Genomic DNA, 21,389 nt, shown 5'->3' on the forward strand with positions numbered 1-21,389 from the left:
GAAACCCATGGCATGGCATGATCCTCCCCAAAGCCATTGGTTTTAGACCTTGCTCATTTTAAAACTAGCTTAGCTGCTCCCTCAACATATTTGCTATCACAAGGCCTTATGTAATAATATCAAGGCTTTTTTAGCTGAAACAGGAACTAAACTAATTCTTTAAAGTTCAGGAAACAAAATGATCATGGATATGAATATTAGTCAAAATTGGCTGCACATGGTCAGGGCAAACATTTTGGTTTTGTTATAAATGCAGTTCTATGAGGGGGGTACAGATTCAGGTTTTGGTGGGGAAGAGATCACCTTGGGCAGCTTTTCAAATGAATCCTCATCCTATCACATGCAACACTAATGAAGTGACATTGTAAGGACACTTAAATACTACAGTGATGGGGTGCCATATTAGAATCTGCATAAATATATGGCCAAGATGGCAGACGTATCCAGTTTTGCTCTTCTTGGAGAAAAATCACGGTAATGAAAGCCCTTTGAGAGATGGAAAGAAGTAAAAAAGAGGTGAAATTCAGAAATCCTTAGGTCTTCATGAGAAGATGCACATGCATTCCTGGTAAATATATGCTTACCTGTTAAATTAGTTTGATAAATAGCATATCTCCACTCTCATCCATTATCCTTTTCTTAAAGTACAGTGTGTCTTTCTTTTAAAACTTTCCCTTTATTTTTTTTATTAGTTTATATTTAACACAGTACTGTACTGTTTGCTTTTGTGTGTGTGTGTGTGTGTCTCTGTTGCTGCCTGATTGCGTACTTCTGATTCCAAGTGTGTGGTTGACCAGTCAGTTTGTAACTCTGGTGTTCGTAACTCAGGTTCTACAGTATTGGAAGCCAAATGCTGTTGGCATTGGTGTTTGATCGTCTGGATCACTTTGAAAGTTAAAGTATTCTCTAAAGCCACATCTATGATATAAACACAGGGATTAAATCTCATTGACATTGATATTTTCATAGATTTTTAACATAACATATTTGGTAATAAGCCTCAGAGCCAAACTTTTGTGATGTGACCAAATCTTATAATCATAGCAATGATTAAAGTGCTACTGAAAATAACAAATTTCACATTGTATCTTCATGTTCCTTTGCCGTTCTATATTTACAGGTAAACAAATGCAATTTAACATGGCAGTTCATATATACAAAAGTGGATTTTTCTGTCTGTTCATTAGAAAATAATGTTTTCAAATTAACTCAGTTGTTCTCTATTTTTCCTACTGTTTCACTTCTTCATGTAAAAAACTTCCTTCCTGAGGTTCATTTTGGTTCTATACTTAAATAAATGGCTTTATTGGCAGAAATTGCAGTGATGTTCAGCATTCAGCGTATGCCGCTTTATACTTATCAACCAATAAAAAAATATGCAGATAAATAGAATGCTTTACTATATTTAACATACGAGCAATAGGTAATCTGAGGAAATGGGGGCCATTCCTGGAATCGCATTTAGGTTAGCAAATGTGGAGTACCACACAATTTTCCTTCTTATGAGGCCCCACTAACTCTCTTCAGAAAACTCTTCATTTTTTTTAATCAGGAAAAGGCTTTGTCATTACACCACAAAACTCAGTCAGAAGACTCAAGTCTCCTGCATTTTCCCCACAGACATATTGTATAACCTTGGGAAAGTCACTTAACCTCTCTGAGCCTCTGTTTCTACTTAATTTCCTTATACAAGTGTTGAGTCCCTACTGCATTAATGTTTGTCAAAAGTTTTTGAAAGCATGGATAAAAGTGCTAAATAAGTGAATATCTATTTTGATTTTGTGTGCAGTTTTGTAGCCACGTTGGTTCCAGGATATTAGAGACAAGATAGGAGATGCAGTATCTTTTATTGGACCCACTTCTGTTGGTGAAAGAGTCAAGCTTGAAAGCTTGCCTCTTTCACCAAAAGAAGTGAATCCAATAAAAGATATTACCTCATTCCCCTTGCCTATGCTTTGATTTTATTTATTAAATCCACCAGTTGTTATTTATTAAAATACACTAGGGCTGTTAAGCAATTTAAAAAATTAATTGCGATTAATCATGCTGTTAAACAATAATAGAATACTATTTAAATGTTTTCTACATTTTCAAATATATTAATTTCAGTTACAACACAGAATACAAAGTGTAAAGTGCTCACTTTATATTTATTTTTATTACAAATATTTGCACTATAAAAAATAAAAGAAATAGTATTTTTTAATTCACCTAATACAAGTACTGTAGTGCAGTCTCTTTAGCATGAAAGTAGAACTTACAAATCTAGAATTATGTACCAAAAAAAAAATCTGCATTCAAAAACAAAACAATGTAAAACTTAAGAGCCTACAAGTCCACTCAGTCCTATTTCTTATTCAGCTTATCACTCAGAAAAATAAGTTTGTTTACGTTTGCAGAAGATAATGCTGCCCGCTTCTTGTTTACAATATCACTTGAAAGTGAGAACAGGCGTTTGCATGGCACTGTTGTCGCCAGCGTCACAAGATATTTACATGCCAGATGCTCTAAAGATTCATATGTCCCTGGATGCTTCAACAACCATTCCAGAGAACATGCATCCATACTGATGATGGGTTCTGCTCAATAACGATCCAAAGCAGTGTGGACCGACCCACGTTCATTTTCATCATCTGACTCAGATGCCACCAACAGAAGGTTGATGTTCTTTTTTGGTGGTTTGGGTTCTGTAGTTTCCACAAGTGTTGCTCTTTTAAGACTTCTGAAAGCATGCTCCACACCTCATCCCTCTCAGATTTTGGAAGGCACTTCAAATTCTGAAATCTTGGGTCGAGTGCTAGAGCTATCATTAGAAATTTCACATTGGTACCTTCTTTGCATTTTGTCCAATTTTCAATGGAATTGTTCTTAAAACGAACAACATGTGCTGGGTCATCATCCGAGACTGCTATAATATGAAATATGTGGCAGAATGCGGGTAAAACAGAGTAGGAGACATACAGTTCTCCCCCAAGGAGTTCATAAATTTAATTAATGCATTATTTTTTTTAACAAGCATCATCAGCATGGAAGCATGTCCTCTGGAATGATGGCCGAATCATGAAAAGGCAAATGAATCTTTAGTGTAGCTGGCATGTAAATATCTTGCAATGCCAGCTACAACAGTGCCATGCAAATGCCTGTTCTCACTTTCTGGTAACATTGTATTTAAGAAGTAGGCAGCATTATCTCCCTGAAATGTAAACAAACTTGTTTGTCTTAGCGATTGGCTGAACAAGAAGTAGGACTGAGTGGACTTGTAGGCGCTAAAGTTTTACATTGTTTTGTTTTTGAATGCGGTTATTTTTGTACCTAATTCTACATTTGTAAGTTGCACTTCCATGAGAAAGAGCTTGCACAACAGTACTTGTCTGAGGTGAATTGAAAAATACTATTTCTTTTGTTTATCATTTTTACAGTGCAAATGTTTGTAATCAAAAATAATATAAAGTGAACACTGTACACTTTATTCTGTGTTGTAATTGAAATTGATATATTTGAAATTGTAGAAAAAAATCCAAAAATATTAAATAAATTTCAATTGGTATTCTGTTGTTTAACAGTGCGATTAATTGCGATTATTTTTTTGAGTTAATCGCGTGAGTTAACTCCGATTAATCAACAGCCCTAAAATTCACCTCTCCTATGAAATCTTCAAATCATTCAACAGTGATTAAGTAGCTGGTACCCAATGATCACAGTTCATTATGCTTACAATAATTATCTCATTGTTACCTTTATCTCCTCCCACTACCCCCACTCCCCAAAAACCCTTGTTTGTAAGTTGTTTCTATCTGGTGTCTCTTGTTTTATATGCAGAATGTAAGCTCTTTGGGGGGCAAGAACTATCTTTTTCTTATAGGTGTGTATAGTGCTTAGCATTGTGGGGCTGGGCCTCAGAACAATAATTAATAATAAAATGTATTAATTTCCTCTTGCTGCCAATGGTAGTCCTGTATATGGAGTACTCACTGTTTAAAAAAATTCTATTTAAAATTCCTTTATCCCTCGGACCTCCATTGGCATACAAGGTTTGTTTCGGTATCCACTCTTCTTCCCTTGGAATTTTTATCAAATATTTCTCAATGGTACCTTTGATAAGATGGTAAAGTCTTTGCCCACCGTGTTAGCAGGTAGTGGACCCTGCCTGGAAATGCTTACTGGTTCCTGCTGACTCATTGGTAGCACTGCTGATTAGCCTACTAAACCACAGAAAGGGAATGTAGGGAGTGGTTCTCTGGGCAGAGGGAACTAGAGTCTGTGAGAGAGAACCTAGAGCAGTGGTTCTCCAACTTTTGTACTGGTGACCCCTTTCACATAGCAAGTCTCTGAGTGCGACCCCCCACCCTTAAAAATTAAAATCACTTTTAAAAATATATTTAACCCCATTATAAATGCTGGAGGCAAAGCGGGGTTTGGGTTGGAGGCTGACAGCTCATGACCCCCATGTAATAACTTCACGACTCCCTGTTTGAGAACCCCTGACCTAGAGGGTAACACTAGGATCAGCCTCACAAGGATAACAAATCTTATCCGTGTGTTGTTTTTTTGCTATTTTAACTGCCAATAAGAAAGAACCCTACAAAGATTGAGTTTGATCACTGTGTATTCTGTGCTACAGTGAGGAAAGGACTTTGCTGGTTCACAATTCCTTCCTCTATCTTCACCATCCCAATCACATAACTGATTTCTCCAAGTGTTTGAGTAACCATAGTTGCTGAGTCACCTTGGCTGCATTCTGTACTTTTAAGAATAAGTACCCGGTATTCCAAACATGCCTCTGTCAGTCTCCTTTAGAGAGTTTGAATAGTTTTCTCTGATGTTCATTTGATACTTTTCTTTTGTATCCAAGAATTATTTCCTTTTTTGTTGTGTTTTTTTATTTATTTGCTCCTGTTGTTTAGTGCTATGCCAAAGATTTTAGAGTTGTATCCATCATTATCTGCCAGATCTTCTGCCTTCTTAATGTAGCTTCCGAGGTATTTTTCTTTTTTGTCCCCTTTTTTTTCTTATTTTCAGTATGTTTGTTGTTCGCTAAAAACAGGCGTTTAAGTAAATTAACTAAATATGTATTGTTAATTATAGTAGCTGAATACAAAAATACAACACTATAAAAGTATGTTTTAGTGGTTGCTAATACTGTTAACGGCTTTTAGGAGGATTTGTTTATATTTTGTTTAAGGTATCATCTCTCATGGATCTGGATTTTGTGTAACTTGATTTTCTCATTGTGGATCATGGTTTTTGAACAACATTTTAAGTTGGTAAAGTTTACAAGGATTCATGGTTTAAACAGCATTGCCAAGACATATCAAAAGAATAGCTAGCTCTGAATTCCTGTCATTCGGTCAGTCCCAGTGTTTTTGGCCTCTGCACAAGCCACTAATTGAAGTCAGTTCCAACAGAACACTACAATTATATCTTTAGAAGGAAAGTAATATTTGGATGCAATGTCTGAAATTTAAGTTTTCAGAAGATATGCAAACATTTTGTATAGCTGTTGGGCTTAGACGTTAAGGATCCCTTACTTGGATTGGATAATAATTGTGTTCAGAGGTCTTACAAAATACACTATATTTAGATTTTTTTTAAACATACAGTGGGTACACAGTAATCGGTATAAAATATTAACTATATTTGTCAGGGGAATGAGGGCAGCAGCATGAGAGCAGAGAAAAAACGGGAAATTAAGATTTTTTTCTTTTATGGATGTTGATAATGGGACATGGCAAAAAGACACAGGGATGAGGGATATAGGGCACAGCAAAAGGAAACAGAATAGGCAAAAAGTTTGGCAGGTATGTATGAGGCATTCAGTGCATGCAGCTGCAACAGCAGGAGGGCAGGTAAAGAGAAGATCAGAACTGATTTTTTTCCCATTTAAATTGTAATAAGTGTCTTTGTACCCTTATGAAATTATCATAGCATTATTGACTAAGACAAGAATCACTCTTTACTGATGATGGTAACTATCAAAAGACTCAAATTAATGAATACCGGAAGTCCACATGGAGATGCACTTGCTGTGTATTTATACATGATTGCTGGATTTAATTATTATGCAGCTTTGAACACCAAATACATAACACTCCATTACAAATATGTAATTCTGGGGCAGCAGGCTTTGGATTCTAACTTTTGTTGTTGTTGTTTTGGAACAAGAACTAGTGGTGTTTTTCTTAGCTAGGATATTCTCTTCTAGTAACTATTACAGATGTGTAAATTCCCAAATATCTTACAGCTGAATATTTTGCAGTTGATTTACTGCTTCACTGAATATGGCTAGTATTTCTGCTATCTGGCTGATTTATTATTTGATTTGCCTAGCCCCTATATCTCTACCATCTATTTATCATGATTCAGTATAATGCCAAGAGAGTGAGTGACCTTTGCATTTTGTTGTGTGCCTAGAGTTTATTACGTGGTATAGCACTGAAGTAAAGCAGCAGATCTTCTGCTTGATGACTTTCTGTAGTACAGAAAGATTTAACCAGCAAAATTCTGATATTTAATTAATCATTTTCAGCCTGAAGTATACATATGCCAGCTAAGATTAAAAACATAACATAGAAATTGATTATTCCAGGTTCCCCCTCCACCCAAAGACAAAGTTTATTTGCCATTTCAAACAAATTGCAAATAAAGGTCATCACAGTAAAAAGCACAGTAGTGCTTTACATTTTCAAAGCATTATACATACATGAGTGCTCATAAAAAGCTCTGAGAGTTGTGTGGGAATAATCACTTCTGTACTTCAGTTTCCTAATTTTGAAAACGGTGAAGTGATTGAACAATATGAGCTAAGAATGTAGAAGTTTCTGGCTCTGAGAGGTACGTTCAGTCCTGTAGACAATTCTGCCTCTCTGAATATATTACTGTGTGATCAACAATTAGGTGTCACCTTATGAAAAAATGTATTTAATCTAAAACAGGGGATCTCAACTTGGGGTCACAAATGACCAGTCCTTCCCATATTACTAATTGGAGGAGGAAAAGTAAATCTCAGCCAGCTGGGAAGGCAGTGGAGGTGAACCTGGATGATGTGCTATGAAAAATTGAGTCCTGCTATGAAAAGTGTTGAGAAGCACTAATCAAAAGCAGTGGCTTTCAACCTTTCCAGGCTACTATACCCCTTTCAGGAGTCTGCTTTATCTTGCATATCCCAAGTTTCGTCGCTTAAAAACTACTTGCTTACAAAACCAGACATAAAAATACAAAAGTGTCTCAGCACACTATTCCTGAAAAATCTCATTTTTACCATATAATTATAAAATAAATCAATTGGAATATAAATATTATACTTCCATTTCAGTGTACAATGTATAGAGTTATATGAACAAGTCATTGTATGAAATTTTAGTTTATAGTGACTTCGCTAATGCTTTTTATGTAAGCTGTTGTAAACTAGGCAAATATCTAGATGAGTTTATGTACCCATGGAATACCTCTCCATATCCCCAGGGGTATGTGTACCCCTGGTTGAGAACCACTGATCAAGAGTTGTTTTATATGCTAAATTGGGAGATTCTAGATATGCTCTGCCTTTATATTTGTTTTATTGTCTGAATTTAGTCCCAAAGTGATTGGGTGTTATGGATCATTTCAAGAGTGAGAATTTTTGTTTTATTCTCAGCATACGATTTACAGTGGTTAGTGACCCTCCAGAAGATGAACAAGATCTTGAGTGTGAAGACATTGGCTTTGCTTACGTCAGTCTAAGGGAGATATTTCAGAAAGAAAGAGACATAATTGAGCAAGATATTAATGGTAAGTTTAGCAGAGTTCTTAGGTTTAACTTTTGACATCTGTTCATTTCAAAATTTTACTAGAGTTTTTCTTCTCTACTCTGAGAGGTTTAATACTTAATGATTTAATTATTGTTATAATATTGAACCATACAGTATCACTTTTATAAGTTACCACAATTCATCTGCTCATACAACTTATTCCTGAAAATAAATAGTATTCCCTAAAACTGAAAGAACTTAATAGAATTAATATTATCTTCTAACTAAGAGTTATACAGTCCCTGGTTTGGGAAAAATCTGAACAGTATTACTAGTAAAGTAGTATTAGATTAATCAGTTTACAAAACCTGAGACTGTTAGGCCTAATTACTCACTAGTATATTTTTATCTTTTGTACAAGCAGAGTATTTCTTTAAATGCCAGGAAAGCCTCTGAACTTATTAATTTTATATTCAACATTTTTGTCAATAATTTCCTACTGCAAATATCCATTGTAGGCAATTATAGCATCTCTGTGGTGTGAAAGGGGCCAAATTTTGGTTCTGTTGAAGTCAATTTGAAAACCCCAGTGACTTCAATAAGTAATTGGGTCCCCTAATGTAGACCCTCAGGTTTTAGACCCACAGAATGTTCAAGTATTGTGTATAATACACACATGGTTTATATAGTTCAACTGTCTGAATTCATGCTAAATACACCAATTCTGAATCTTAAACAAAGATACTCTGTCCTCTGTATGAAATGTGTATCTAAGACATGACAAAAGAGTATTGATTTTACATTCGATATTCAGTTAGAGCAAGCTCAATTACAGTTGATTAATTTCCCATCTGGCAAACATAGGTGGTGACTGTCTGGAGCAGGGAGGACCATCTGAAGAAGTATGATGAGATGCTGAATCTTTCATTTTCTTGTGGGGAGGAGAGAGGTCTCCCTGCTGGCTTCTTCTAGCCCTTCCCATCCCTCACTTGGCCTCCAGCCTAAATAGTAACATCTAGACTGCTATCTGTAGCCCTATATCATGAGGCTGAAACAGTTGATGTTGGCTCTAAAACTCACTGCCACTGAGGTGGGGTTTTGGTTTTTTTTTTTTTGCAATGTAGATGTACCCTTAGAGTCTCTCCCATTGCCCTAGGTCACAGGGAACGGGCTACAGCCAATAAAGGTCTCTTTCTCTTCCCCACCTGATGTGGGAGCTGACTTGGTGTTGGACGTGCAGAGGAAACTGAATGATGTAATATTGAGTTCTTGAGTTAGTAATGTGGTGGGGCTGAGTGGGGAATGAATGACTGATGCTTCTTGTCTATTCTCGATATCCATTTTTTGCGTGTGCTTGCAACTGTGCTAGAGCTGAAATTCCAGAGTACACTATGCACTTCTAAGTTCCTAGAGCACATGCCAGAATTCAAGTGAAGTAGGTAAATGATGAGAACAAGCAGACTTCCATACACTGGAAGAGTTTCAATTCTTTGAATCAATGAGTATGTGGGTTTGGGCTGGTTCTTATTTTGCCTGAACCATTTGTTCTCTTCCATCATCCCCTGGTGTCTTCAAATGTCCCAGATGTTAATTTCATTTTAGGATATGAGACTGCCAAATCTTACGAAGTAGTTTAGATGAAAGCTAAGAAATTCTACTTTGCCGTGACTTGTGCTTTTTGCTGCAATGTAATTTTAATTTAAACTGGAATGGAAAGTACCAATGTAAAAAGTTATAAACAGGTATTTGAGTACTGTGACAGTCAACAGTGTTGTATTACTTAAATTCCACTTACTCCTCCTTTAAAACATTTTGAATCTTGGATACCTTTCGTGTTCAGGGTAAGAGAGGGACTAATTATCCTGGCTAATTGGTAGATTTTATGCAAACCATCACTATTTGTTTTGTATTCTGTTCTATTTAGAGTCTTGTATAGCATCAGTGTGTGTTCTGAATGTCTAGAACACGTGAAATTAGAGATACATAAACAGTTCTTCAAGTAGTATCCCTATGAGTGCTCCACTGTACGTGTATGTGCGCCACTGTCCTTTTAATTGGAGATTTTTGGTAGCAGTGTCCATTGAGCCCGCACATGTGCTTCCCCTCCCTCGTGGTCTGCCTCAAGGCTATCTAGCACTGTGCGGGCAACCCCCCTGCCACAGTTCCTTCTCAACCACCTTTGGCCTTGAAATGGAGTGAGCAGTTGTCCCTTCCTTACCAGTGTCATTGGCATAAATCATAGTTGTTTTTTTCTTTTGTTCTCCTTAGCAGTTAGTGTTTCATTTTTTACTCAGGTCTCTATGACAGTGGTACTGAGGCAGGATTCTTGGCTACACCTTTCTGAGTTCCCCAAAGAGCTGGAGAAGACTTCCAGTTTGAAGGGCCCAAATGCTTTGCGGAGAAAACAGATTTTCTCTCCACATCCTGAAGGATTCCCAGACCACATTACACTCCCTAGGAATCTACACTGCAGGACAGAAGAGAAGATATACCTTCAGCCACAGCACAGATCACAATCTCCTCAATACCCTCCATCTCAGCAATGTTTCGAGCTGCAGTGTAAGAGGACCAGGGCTCAAAAGTGGAAGCAGTCCATATCCCAGTACGCAACCTCTCAAACCGCCTCTTCTAAGCACTTTTGATGGGTTGGTCAAGGGCCCGAACAGTTATACCTTGCAACATCAGCTTCCATCTACACACCTGTCATACCCCTTCAGAAATTGCCTGGCCCTACTTCACAGCATTTGGGAGAATATCATCTCTGACAGATGGGTCCTGGAGATTATTTCGAAGAGTTACACCATTCAATTCATATCCCTCCCCCATTCCAACCCTCCTTCTCCATCACCCTTCAGGGACCCTTCTCATGAGAACCTACTTCATCTGGAAATATATCATTTGTTATGCCTAGGGGCATAGAACCAATCCCAGTGCAACTCAGAAGCAAGGGGTTTTACTCCCATTATTTCCTGATCCCGAAGACGAAGGGAAGATGGAGGCCTCTTCTAGATCTAAGAGCATTAAACAAATATGGGAAGGCACTGACATTCAAGATGGTCACACTAGAAACCATTATTCCAGCTCTAAAGCCAGGAGATTGATTTCTGGCCCTCAACTTACAAGATGTCTACTTCCATGTCTCAATACAACCATCATACAGGAGACTTCCTACGGTTTACCTTTGGGCAGGACCATTATCAGTACAGACTGCTCCACCCAGGGTATTCTCCAAGATTCTCTTCATTGTAGCAGCACACTAACCCCAGTAGAGGGACTGGAGTTTATCAGCACCAACCTTGATGCAGTACAAGCGAGAGCATTCCTCCCGCTATGCAAACTCACCACTTTAGGACAGATGCCTCTCTAATAGGCTGGGGAGCTCACCTACACAGCCACAAGGTTTAGGGCAAATGGCCTTCCACAAAAGTGACCTTCCATATCACTCTTTTGGAGCTAAGGGCGTCAGGAATGCCTGGGCACACTTTCTGCCTTTCATCAAGAACACCCACATGAAGATCATGATGGACTTAATATGACCTGTATGTTTTACATAAATCACCCAGGGGGTGCCAGATCTGCCAGGAAGCACTCAAATTTTGGAATTGGTGCATCCATCATAATGTGCTCACCTCAGCTGTCTATCTACCAGGGATACAGAATGTGACAGCCGACAGTCTCAGTCAGAATTTTTGTCACAATCATGAATGGGAACTGAATTCAGAGGTGCTACAAGACTTATTCACCCTTTGAGCAACCCTGACTACGGATCTCTTCATTACTTACTGCTCCAGGGCTGGCCTGGGGAAACATTCACTGGAAGATGCCCTCATCCTCATGGGACTAGAACCTCTTATATGCCTTTTCCCAGTTTCCTCAGTTATCCAAGATCCTGTTAAAAATTCAACGAGACAAAGCAAGAGTTATTCTGATGGCCCCTCCTGGCCAAGACAAGTCTGGTTCCCTTACCTGACACAGATGGTAATATGCCCCATGGTTCCTCTTCGAACCATTTTTCACCTGCTCTCTCAAAACAATAGGCTGATCCTTCACCTCAACCTGCGGGTCCTCCATCTCCAGGCTTGGCTCCTTCTTAGTTCCAAGGCTTAGAGGCAGAGTACTCTGACAAGCTGAAAGATGTGTTGCTACACAGCCAAAAGTTGATCACTCAACATACTTACCTACAAAATGGAAACTATTCCAATTTGTTGTCATTCTAAATACACAGACACAACCTCATCTTCCCTCTCTCTCATTTTACACTACATTTTAGACCTCAAGAGGTCAAAACTCTCACTCAGCTCCCTTAAGGTACATCTAGCAGGGAGAAAACTTCAACCTCCAGGTAGACAGATATTTGGTGTTTGTTCATCCACTGACATGTAGATTTCCTAAGGGCATTAGAAATCTCTTCCTGCATGTGAGAGCACCCACTCCAGCCTGGGATCTTAACATAGTTCTCAGGGCTTTGACTAGGCCTCCCTTTGAGTCCATGGCAACTTGCTCTTTCTTACACCTGTCTATGAAGACAGCATTTCTAATTGCCATCACCTCCACTGTGCACATAGGAGAAATAGCGGCCCTGATGGCACACCCACCATTCACAGTCTTTTTTAAAGACAAAGTAACTCTAAAGCCATATCCCAAGTTTCTCCCTACTTTCTCTTGCACTTTCCATATGAATCAACAGATCCATCTCCCTGTTTTTTTTTTCCCAAAACCACATTGTGACAACAGGGAGACAATTCTGCATATGCTAGATGTTAGAAGAACACTAGCATTCTACTTGGACAGGACTAAAGACTTTAGGAAATCTCCTAAACTCTTCCTTTTGTTCACAGAAAGATCCGAAGGCTCTGTGATATTGTCTCAGACTATCCAAATGGTTTTGATTGCATTAATCACTGTTATCAAGAGCGCAACCTGCTGCCTCCGTCCAGAGTCCATACGCACTCTGCGAGATCAATTTCCACCTCGATCACATTCCTTAAAGATATCGCTATCTCAGTAATCTGTAGAGCAGCGACTTGGGCCTCAGCCCATACTTTGTCAGAACATTATACGATCACTGAAGATTTGGCCCCCGACGCCATCTTCAACTCCACTGTACTCTGTAGTACCAGACTCCACTCTGAAGTCCCAGCCTCCAGTGGTGGGTACTGTTCAGGAGTCACCGACAGTGGAGCACCCACAGGGACAGTACTCAAAGAAGAAGAGGAAGTTACTCACTATGTGCAGTAATGATGGTTCTTTGAGATGTGTCCCTATGCGTGCTCCACAACCCGCCCTCCTCCCTTCTACTTCGGAGTTCTCTATAGGACAGTAGAGAGGGAACTGAGGTGAGGTTCACCCACACAGTGCTAGATAGCCTCAAGGCAGACCATGAGGGAGGGAGAGCTCATACACAGGCTCAACGGACACTGCTACGAAAAATCTCCGATTAGAGGCACAGGGGCGCACATACACCTACAGTGGAGCACCCATAGAGACACATCTCGAAGAACCATTGTTACTGCACAAGGTGAGTAACTTCCTTTTATTACATCACAACAGGAAAAGAACATCTCTCAAGAAATTTCCTCAATGTAAATCATTGTAAAAATATTCTTCTTGAAGATCAGGCCTTTTAGGTCCAGACCTTTACTAAATTTAATAATAATAGGCACTTATTGAATATAGCACCTGTCATTTGGGATTCTCAAGCTCTTTACAAATAATGAAGTTTATCAAAATCCCTCCGAAGTGATAGTCGTTATACTTTTTTCCATTGATGAATAAACTGATGCACAGAGAGGTTAAAGGGGCACTGTGAACTCAAAATCTAGTTAATTAAAAAAATTGTATAAAAGTAGTTTCAAGAACTACATCTACACTTTGCCATTTTTGTGGCTTTAGAATCACATTTTCTTTTTTAAATGTCTTTTTTACTGTCTTGGGTTGTTGTATGAAAGGCATACAAGAAGATCCAGAGAAAGTGATTGACACAAGGGAAACATTGGCACTAAATATACACTAAGTGCTATCAAAAGAACAATGTAAATAAGTGGAAAAAATATAGGAGAAATATTGTTTTTCTCTAATCTCTCCATTTATAGCAATCTTAAATGTTACTTGTGACAATAGTAGGTAAAAAGAAAAACATCCAGAAAATGTACTTTTTAAGCAAACAGTGTACACTTTTAGTGCCTTGTCCAAGCATGCAGAAAATCAATAGCAGTGCTGGAAATAGAATCCAGGAGTCCTATCCTGTCTGTCCTTTAAGTTATCAACTACACAACACTGTCTCTTGTACATATAAACAAACTTAAAGTTACAGAGAGTGCCTTACCCTCTTCTTATTCCAAGCTTGTCCTGAGCTGCCCTAACAGTCTGGAAATTGTGGCATGAAGTAAAGCTGTCTGCAGGTTCCCAGGTGAGGTATCCTGGTCCCTGCAATGAATACAACACATAATCATACCATTTGCTTACTGCTAAATTAGCTCTGAGGGGCTGTTCTGACCCAACCGCCACCCCCAAAACTTTGTGTTTATTCAAAAAAAAAAATTCTATTGAGACTTTCGTTTGAGGAGCCTCATAGCCTTGCATAGAGGCCCAGGAGAGAGGAGTATGTTTGCTAGCAGCACTTTGGCAATCACAGCGGCAGAGCCTCTCATTGGACTTCTTTAGACTGGAAAAATTAATGGTATTTTAAAATGTGTTAGCTAAATGTTAAATGTCAAGTTTTTAAACACCATTTAAGCACCCAATGTAGACAAAGATGTCGATTTTTAAAAAATGTGTTATCTGGTCGCGGTTCACCCTAAGAGGGAATAATGTCTTTGTCTACATTTGTCTATAGCATGCAAGAAGCCTGGAGTCAAAATCATATTGTGTTTCACTAAGACAACATCAACTTGTCATCTGTATATTAATATCTGAACTGCATGATTCAAGCCCCAATCATGCACACAGCCGGCTATAACATAGACAATTCACACCTCATTAGCTTGTGTACTAATGCATAGATAACAAGGGTCTGATTCTGCTGCTACTGAAGTTGATGGCAACACACTCATTGACTTCAGCAAGAGCAGGATCAAACCCTAAATGTATATGTGTCCTTGTGTGATATTTATTTACTATGAAAAATGAACAAACAATTTGGGAAGGTATATAATAAATACTGCTTTCTTAGCTTGAAAATTAAACCTTGCACCAATCATTATTGAGGTGGAATTTAAAGTATTCCTCCATCCTAGTGTTGAAAGGACTCAATCCTGTAAGGTGCCGAGCACCATCTCCTCCCCCTCACTTCAGTTGGGTAGATAGTACTCAGCATCTTGCAGGATTGAGCACTAGAAGTGATAGTTATTTTTTTAACCTTGTATGGTTGCCTTTTAATCTTCCCAAATGCTAAAGTGAAATTATTGTAACACAAAAACTAAATTAAATTGCTAATATTGTTGTCTGATGTTTCCTTTCTAGTTTTCGATTCACAAGATGATAGTGCAATAATTGGAAAGCTCAAAGTAACAGTGGAGGCCCTCCATGCTCTGCGTTCAGTCTATGAGGAACACAAAAATGACTAGGAGGCATGAAAGAAAAGTGTGCCTACAGATGCTGCTTCTCCCAGTGTAAATACATGCTTGATAGCTCTTCGAAGATGAGATTTTTGTAATTACTACAGTATATTTAATGTATAATTTATATGAAAAGCATGCTTGATTTATAGTAGTAAAGTTTTGTATACTTTTCAGTCTGTTTGTTTTTATATTTCCCCCTAAGGCTAAGACTCTCTCCACAATGGACAACGTCTTGTAAATAATTAATACCTACATGATTGAATGATGTGCTTTATTTGCATTTTCAACATTTTTCTTACATAAAACAGTAATAAAAATGCAAGTTGAATTTTTAATTTTTAATAAAAAAGCTTAAGCCTTAGAAAACTGATTAAAAATACTTTTATGTTATCCCTAATCACCCCACTAAATGCAATGCCAGTGATTAGCCTCATTAAGAATTTTATACTGTGAAGATTTTATTAGAAGCAATATATGAAAATCACTTGGATTAATGTGTTAATCTGCCTCTTTAAAATGCTAATATCCATTTTATGCACATTAAATCTCAGTATGCGTTTTCTTTGATGCGTGCAGTTTCTATCAATTAAATATAAAGAATGAGGCTAGTTGCAAGACTTATTAAATTACTGCAAGCTTTTTTAAAAATAACTTTTGCCCTTCTACTAACATTATAAGTAGTTGTTTATGATTATCATTATTTGAAGGAGGGGGAGGGTAAACTCAATTTTCATATACTGTAAAAGAGATTTACAGTTTCAACTAACAGCTCTCAAAGCACAGAAAGAAAATATAAAAGAATCAATCTGATTCAGTTCCGCTTAGTTTGAGCTGTAGGGACAGGCAAGTGTTTTTTTGATCACTTTTAAAACTTACATCAAACACATACAATGATCCTTGTATCTGGATAACCAGTGGCTAGAAAGAAGCTTGGAAAGTTAATTTTCTAGCTTTTAACCAATCTCAATGAAAGATTTAATTGATATTTTTAATGGAGTTGTGAATCAATGCAGCAAAAGAATTGTCTCTGGAGAACTAGGAGATAATGCATTTCATTTTTTAATTTATTTTATTTGTCATTTTCTTCAAAGGATTTTATAGGCTGTGGGTTTTCACTGTTTGCAAACAGGCTATGTTTCTTCATAAGCATATGTAAAGTATTCAGAGAGATAAGTAATTTATTAAAATCTACCTAATTTGCCGTGATATATTAAATCTCTGCTTCAGTGAACACAGACCATTTCATTTAGAGAATTAGGCATTCGCTCTTTGTGTGATTAAACCTCTGGAAAATGAGTTCTTTGCTCCTATTTGTGAACATTCAAAGCCTGCTAATGGCAAGAAGATGGAATAGATTATGAGACAATTCATTACAGTTCAACAGCAAAAAAAAAAAAAAAAACGGCTATAATGCAAAATGCAAGTTTGAATATCTGCATACCGTTTGAACTATCTGTGCTCTAATCACGTTAATAATGCCTCTTCGTCTTTAGGAGGCTTTGAAATGACATCTATACAATATTAATTTGTTGATGTACATTATGAGGCCAATGGACTCTATTCTGACCACAGATATCTCTAAATTCTGCCATGAACTGATGGATGCCTCCATTTTAGGGCCTACCATCTCCAGGAGCAGTGTTGCTCTCATCCAGACTTTGTAAATCCTCACAATTCAATCCTCTGGAACATTCTGGAGACCGCAGGCATCAGCATTCCTAAACGCCTCCATTCCTTGTAAACAGACATATGTATGTTTGTCACTTGGGCTGGCTCTTAGCTCGTTGTTTTGGACACTATTTCAAGCTTTCTTTGGCACTGTGCATCTTTATTGTCATTAAGACTGTTATTATGTATTATGGTAATTTAAAACAGCTAGATTCAACACTGAGATTAACCAAGTGGCTTTTCAGAAATTTAGTTGTGGTATTCTACCAGGAGGTTCATATTATGGTTCTGATACTTTCAACCCAAACTAAATATCTTCCACATAAACAAAGAAGTGAGTTGTATTGATTTTTTTGACTGTTTACTGAGCTACAAAACTATTACTAATGCTTATTTTCTTCTGAAGTAAACCATGTGGTAAAATTAGAAAATCAACCATATTCATCTTACATGTTCATCAACCATGTTCATGTTATATTTACAGTAACACCCTTAACATTTAATCTTCATCTGAAGTTGGAAACTGAGGCTAAGCTATCAAATTCATTACACACCGATCTCTGTGGTAAATTACTGCAGTATATTCTGGTTGATATTTGGTTACATCAGGGGTAGGCAACCTATGGCACGTGTGCCAAAGACTGCATGCGTGCTGATTTCCAGTGACACTCACACTGCCCGGGTCCTGGCCACCAGTCCAGTGGGCTCTTCATTTTCATTTAATTTTAAATGAAGCTTCTTAAACATTTTAAAAACCTTATTTACTTTACATATAGCAATAGTTTAGTTATATATTATAGACTTATAGAAAGAGACCTTCTCAAAATGTTAAAATGTATTACTGGCACGCAAAATCTTAAATTAGAGTGAATAAATGAAGATTCGGCACACCACTTCTGAGAGGTTGCTGACCCCTGGGTTACATCATGTTAACCATTCTCAGTGACTCTGACATTAACATGTATAATATGCTTCAGGTTCTTAACCATATTTCATTGTAAAGCTGACTATTTTCTAGTTTCTGATTTAAAAAAAAAATCCCAATTTCTTTTCATATTGTTGCTAGTAAAACATATTATTTAGTGTGGATTTTCCCAGCAATGAACTGAACCATATTACATCTTCTGCAACCTACACATTCAAAAATTTCTAGTATTTTTTTTTCCAGCAGTAAGTAGTTTGTACTTCCAACCTGCAGTTAATCCTGGGTCCAAATTGTAACTAGTGCAGGAAAAGTAACACAAAGAGGTACATATAGAAACTGCACTGGTATCATTAATATGTGCATAGATTCTAGATGTGAGCAGCTTGAAAAAAATCCCTGTCTGCAAACAGTTCCATCTATTGCAACTACTTTTGTCTAGACTAAAACAAGGTAGGGTTTTTTAATGTATTAGCAAACACATTTAAGTAAGTGCTGCTTAAAAAAAACATGTTAAACTCTCTAATAGGTGCTAACACATTTTTAACCATACTTAGTTTAAACATATGAGCTAATATATTTTAAAAAAACAATAACACTTTTCCTAGTCTAGACAGGGCCTTAGAAAAGGAGTGAATTGTTTAGGGATGTATACAGAGAGGGCATGGAGAAGTTGGTTTAGGCATGTACAGTCAACCCATACTCGCGTACCCCCTTTGCTGTGCCACATTGTACATCTCTGCTTTGCTTGTTGTGGCCTGTGTGGCAAGCTCCTTGTAACTTTACAGTGAAATGTGGATTGCAGAAGGTTTCCTTTGCTGTGCACTACAACTGCACTGCTGTTCCTGCAGGCTTTCTGGTGTTCGTGTCTGTATGCACAGGTAAGCCAAAGTAAGGCGCAAAGTGTTCCAATTTTTGTCTACCATTCCATCTCATATAAACTGTCAGGTAACTCAGGAATAGAATACTTAGGGACAAAATACCCCATGCATCTAGACAGTAATCATGTGAATTCAGTTAGTCAATTATGCTATATGAAGAATCACCATTTATTGTATTGTGCATTTATACTATTATATATGACTCATTAAATTATATCTGTGTTGAGAAGAGTTTGAGGTTTCCTAAGCTTGACTTCAATAGCACTTTTACAACCAAAGATGACAGTATTAGTATAAATATTTTTGTTAGATTATTTTGTTATCTTGTTTATTATTTTGTTTTCTGTATAGCGCATTTGCATAATACCATAAAAACACAAAGGATAACTAGGCCAAATAACAGCTGTTACATTCAGTTTTCTCAGTTTGTATTAGAACTGATCATTGTGTACAAATTCAAATTCTCCTATAATTTTGCCACATATATTAATATGTTTGAAGGCAAGAAAAACTTCATTTTTTGAATACCGTTGGGTATTCAGATTTGTATGCAGGAGAATGATCATATTTCAAACCAATTTTTTGTGTGTTCCACAAAGGAACAGATATTTACAATTATTTACTTTATGAATTGGTCATTCAAACTTTAGGCTTTAATAATTAGACCTAAGCCCCAATCCTACAACTATGCATGGGTAGACTGCATTACCTGAGTAGAATCTCACTGAATTCACTAAAAGAAAAGGAGTACTTGTGGCACCTTAGAGACTAACAAATTTATTAGAGCATAAGCTTTCGTGAGCTACAGCTCACTTCATCGGATGCATTTGGTGGAAAAAACAGAGGGGAGATTGATATATACATACACACAGAGAACATGAAACAATGGGTTTATCATACACATTGTAAGGAGAGTGATCACTTAAGATGAGCCATCACCAGCAGCAGGGGGGGGAGGAGGAAAACCTTTCATGGTGACAAGCAAGGTAGGCTATTTCCAGCAGTTAACAAGAATATCTGAAAAAAGAATACAGACTAACACGGCTGCTACTCTGAAAAGAATATCTGAGGAACAGTGGGGGGGGGGTGAGGGGGGGGAGAAATAACATGGGGAAATAGTTTTACTTTGTGTAATGACTCATCCATTCCCAGTCTCTATTCAAGCCTAAGTTAATTGTATCCAGTTTGCAAATTAATTCCAATTCATCAGTCTCTCGTTGGAGTCTGTTTTTGAAGCTTTTTTGTTGAAGGATAGCCACTCTTGGGTCTGTAATCGAGTGACCAGAGAGATTGAAGTGTTCTCCAACTGGTTTTTGAATGTTATAATTCTTGAGGTCTGATTTGTGTCCATTCATTCTTTTACGTAGAGACTGTCCCCATGTTATTTCTCCCCCCCACCCCACCCCCCACTGTTCCTCAGATATTCTTAAAAAGAAAAGCAGTACTTGTGGCACCTTAGAGACTAACAAATTTATTAGAGCATAAGCTTTCGTGAGCTACAGCTCACTTCATCGGATGCATTTTCCACCAAATGCATCCGATGAAGTGAGCTGTAGCTCACGAAAGCTTATGCTCTAATAAATTTGTTAGTCTCTAAGGTGCCACAAGTACGGCTTTTCTTTTTGCTAATACAGACTATAACACGGCTGCTACTCTGAAACCTGTCAGATATTCTTGTTAACTGCTGGAAATAGCCTACCTTGCTTGTCACCATGAAAGGTTTTCCTCCTTTCCTCCCCCTGCTGCTGGTGATGGCTTATCTTAAGTGATCACTCTCCTTACAGTGTGTATGATAAACCCATTGTTTCATGTTCTCTGTGTGTGTATATCAATCTCCCCTCTGTTTTTTCCACCAAATGCTTCCGATGAAGTGAGCTGTAGCTCACGAAAGCTTATGCTCTAATAAATTTGTTAGTCTCTAAGGTGCCACAAGTACTCCTTTTCTCTTTGCGAATACAGACTAACACGGCTGCTACTCTGAAACTGAATTCACTGGAGTTTTGTGCAGACATCTCTGTATCATTACTGCAGAATAGGAACCACAGTCAGTTCAAAGACTTTTATATTATTTAAAAAAAGTTTACTTTTGACAAGATATGCTGAAGATATTACACTGCTTTTGTTCATTTCTTTTTGATATTGCTGATTAACTCGTGAAATAATTATACATTCATTTTTGAAAGCAGGTAAGATAAATGTTTGACTTCAACAGAGTTATTACTCAAAGGAAGAATTTGGCCTTCTATGTTGTATCCCTAAATACTGAGTAATCTTACCTGTATATAGGTTGAGAAAGAAGTAGTAAACTAAAGATACTCTTAAAAGAGAGAACTGAAAATGACATGTCTTTTTTTAACAAATAAGTGACCTTATTAGTGTAATTCAATGAGGGCTTGATCCTGCAAGAGGCTGAGGACTGTGACCCATATAAGTGGTTCAGATAAAGTCAATGGGACTACTCCCATATTTAGTTAACTATATGCTTAAGGACAAATCTCAGACTCTTTGGAGTCTATAAGAAATTTGCCACTGACTGAAATGGAATAAGAATTTAACCCTAAGGTCTTTCCTAAATCAGCGTCAAAGTGCTTAGGATGAAGTAGTAACTTAATGTTAATGGGTTTTAGTTACA

At 37.4% G+C, this 21,389-nt stretch overlaps 1 protein-coding gene across 7 annotated transcripts in view; it reads left to right on the forward strand.

The window, feature by feature from the left end:
- The window catches only part of RPGRIP1L (RPGRIP1 like), a 140,465-nt gene extending 123,180 nt beyond the window's left edge, over positions 1 to 17,285 (forward strand). For 6 of the 7 annotated variants that reach the window (XM_043495113.1, XM_043495115.1, XM_043495111.1 and 3 more), the window contains 2 exons: positions 7,634 to 7,767; positions 15,189 to 17,285. In XM_043495113.1, the coding sequence (XP_043351048.1) occupies positions 7,634 to 7,767; positions 15,189 to 15,292 (238 nt within the window). In that variant the 3' untranslated portion in view covers positions 15,293 to 17,285. Of the gene's footprint in view, positions 1 to 7,633; positions 7,768 to 15,188 lie in introns of those variants that run through there. The other variant, XR_006275170.1, reaches the window with a different exon arrangement.
- Positions 17,286 to 21,389: the final 4,104 nt, after the last annotated feature.

This window comes from Dermochelys coriacea, chromosome 12 (genome assembly GCF_009764565.3).
Source record: "Dermochelys coriacea isolate rDerCor1 chromosome 12, rDerCor1.pri.v4, whole genome shotgun sequence".
In the NCBI taxonomy this organism is placed as follows: Eukaryota; Metazoa; Chordata; order Testudines; family Dermochelyidae; genus Dermochelys; species Dermochelys coriacea.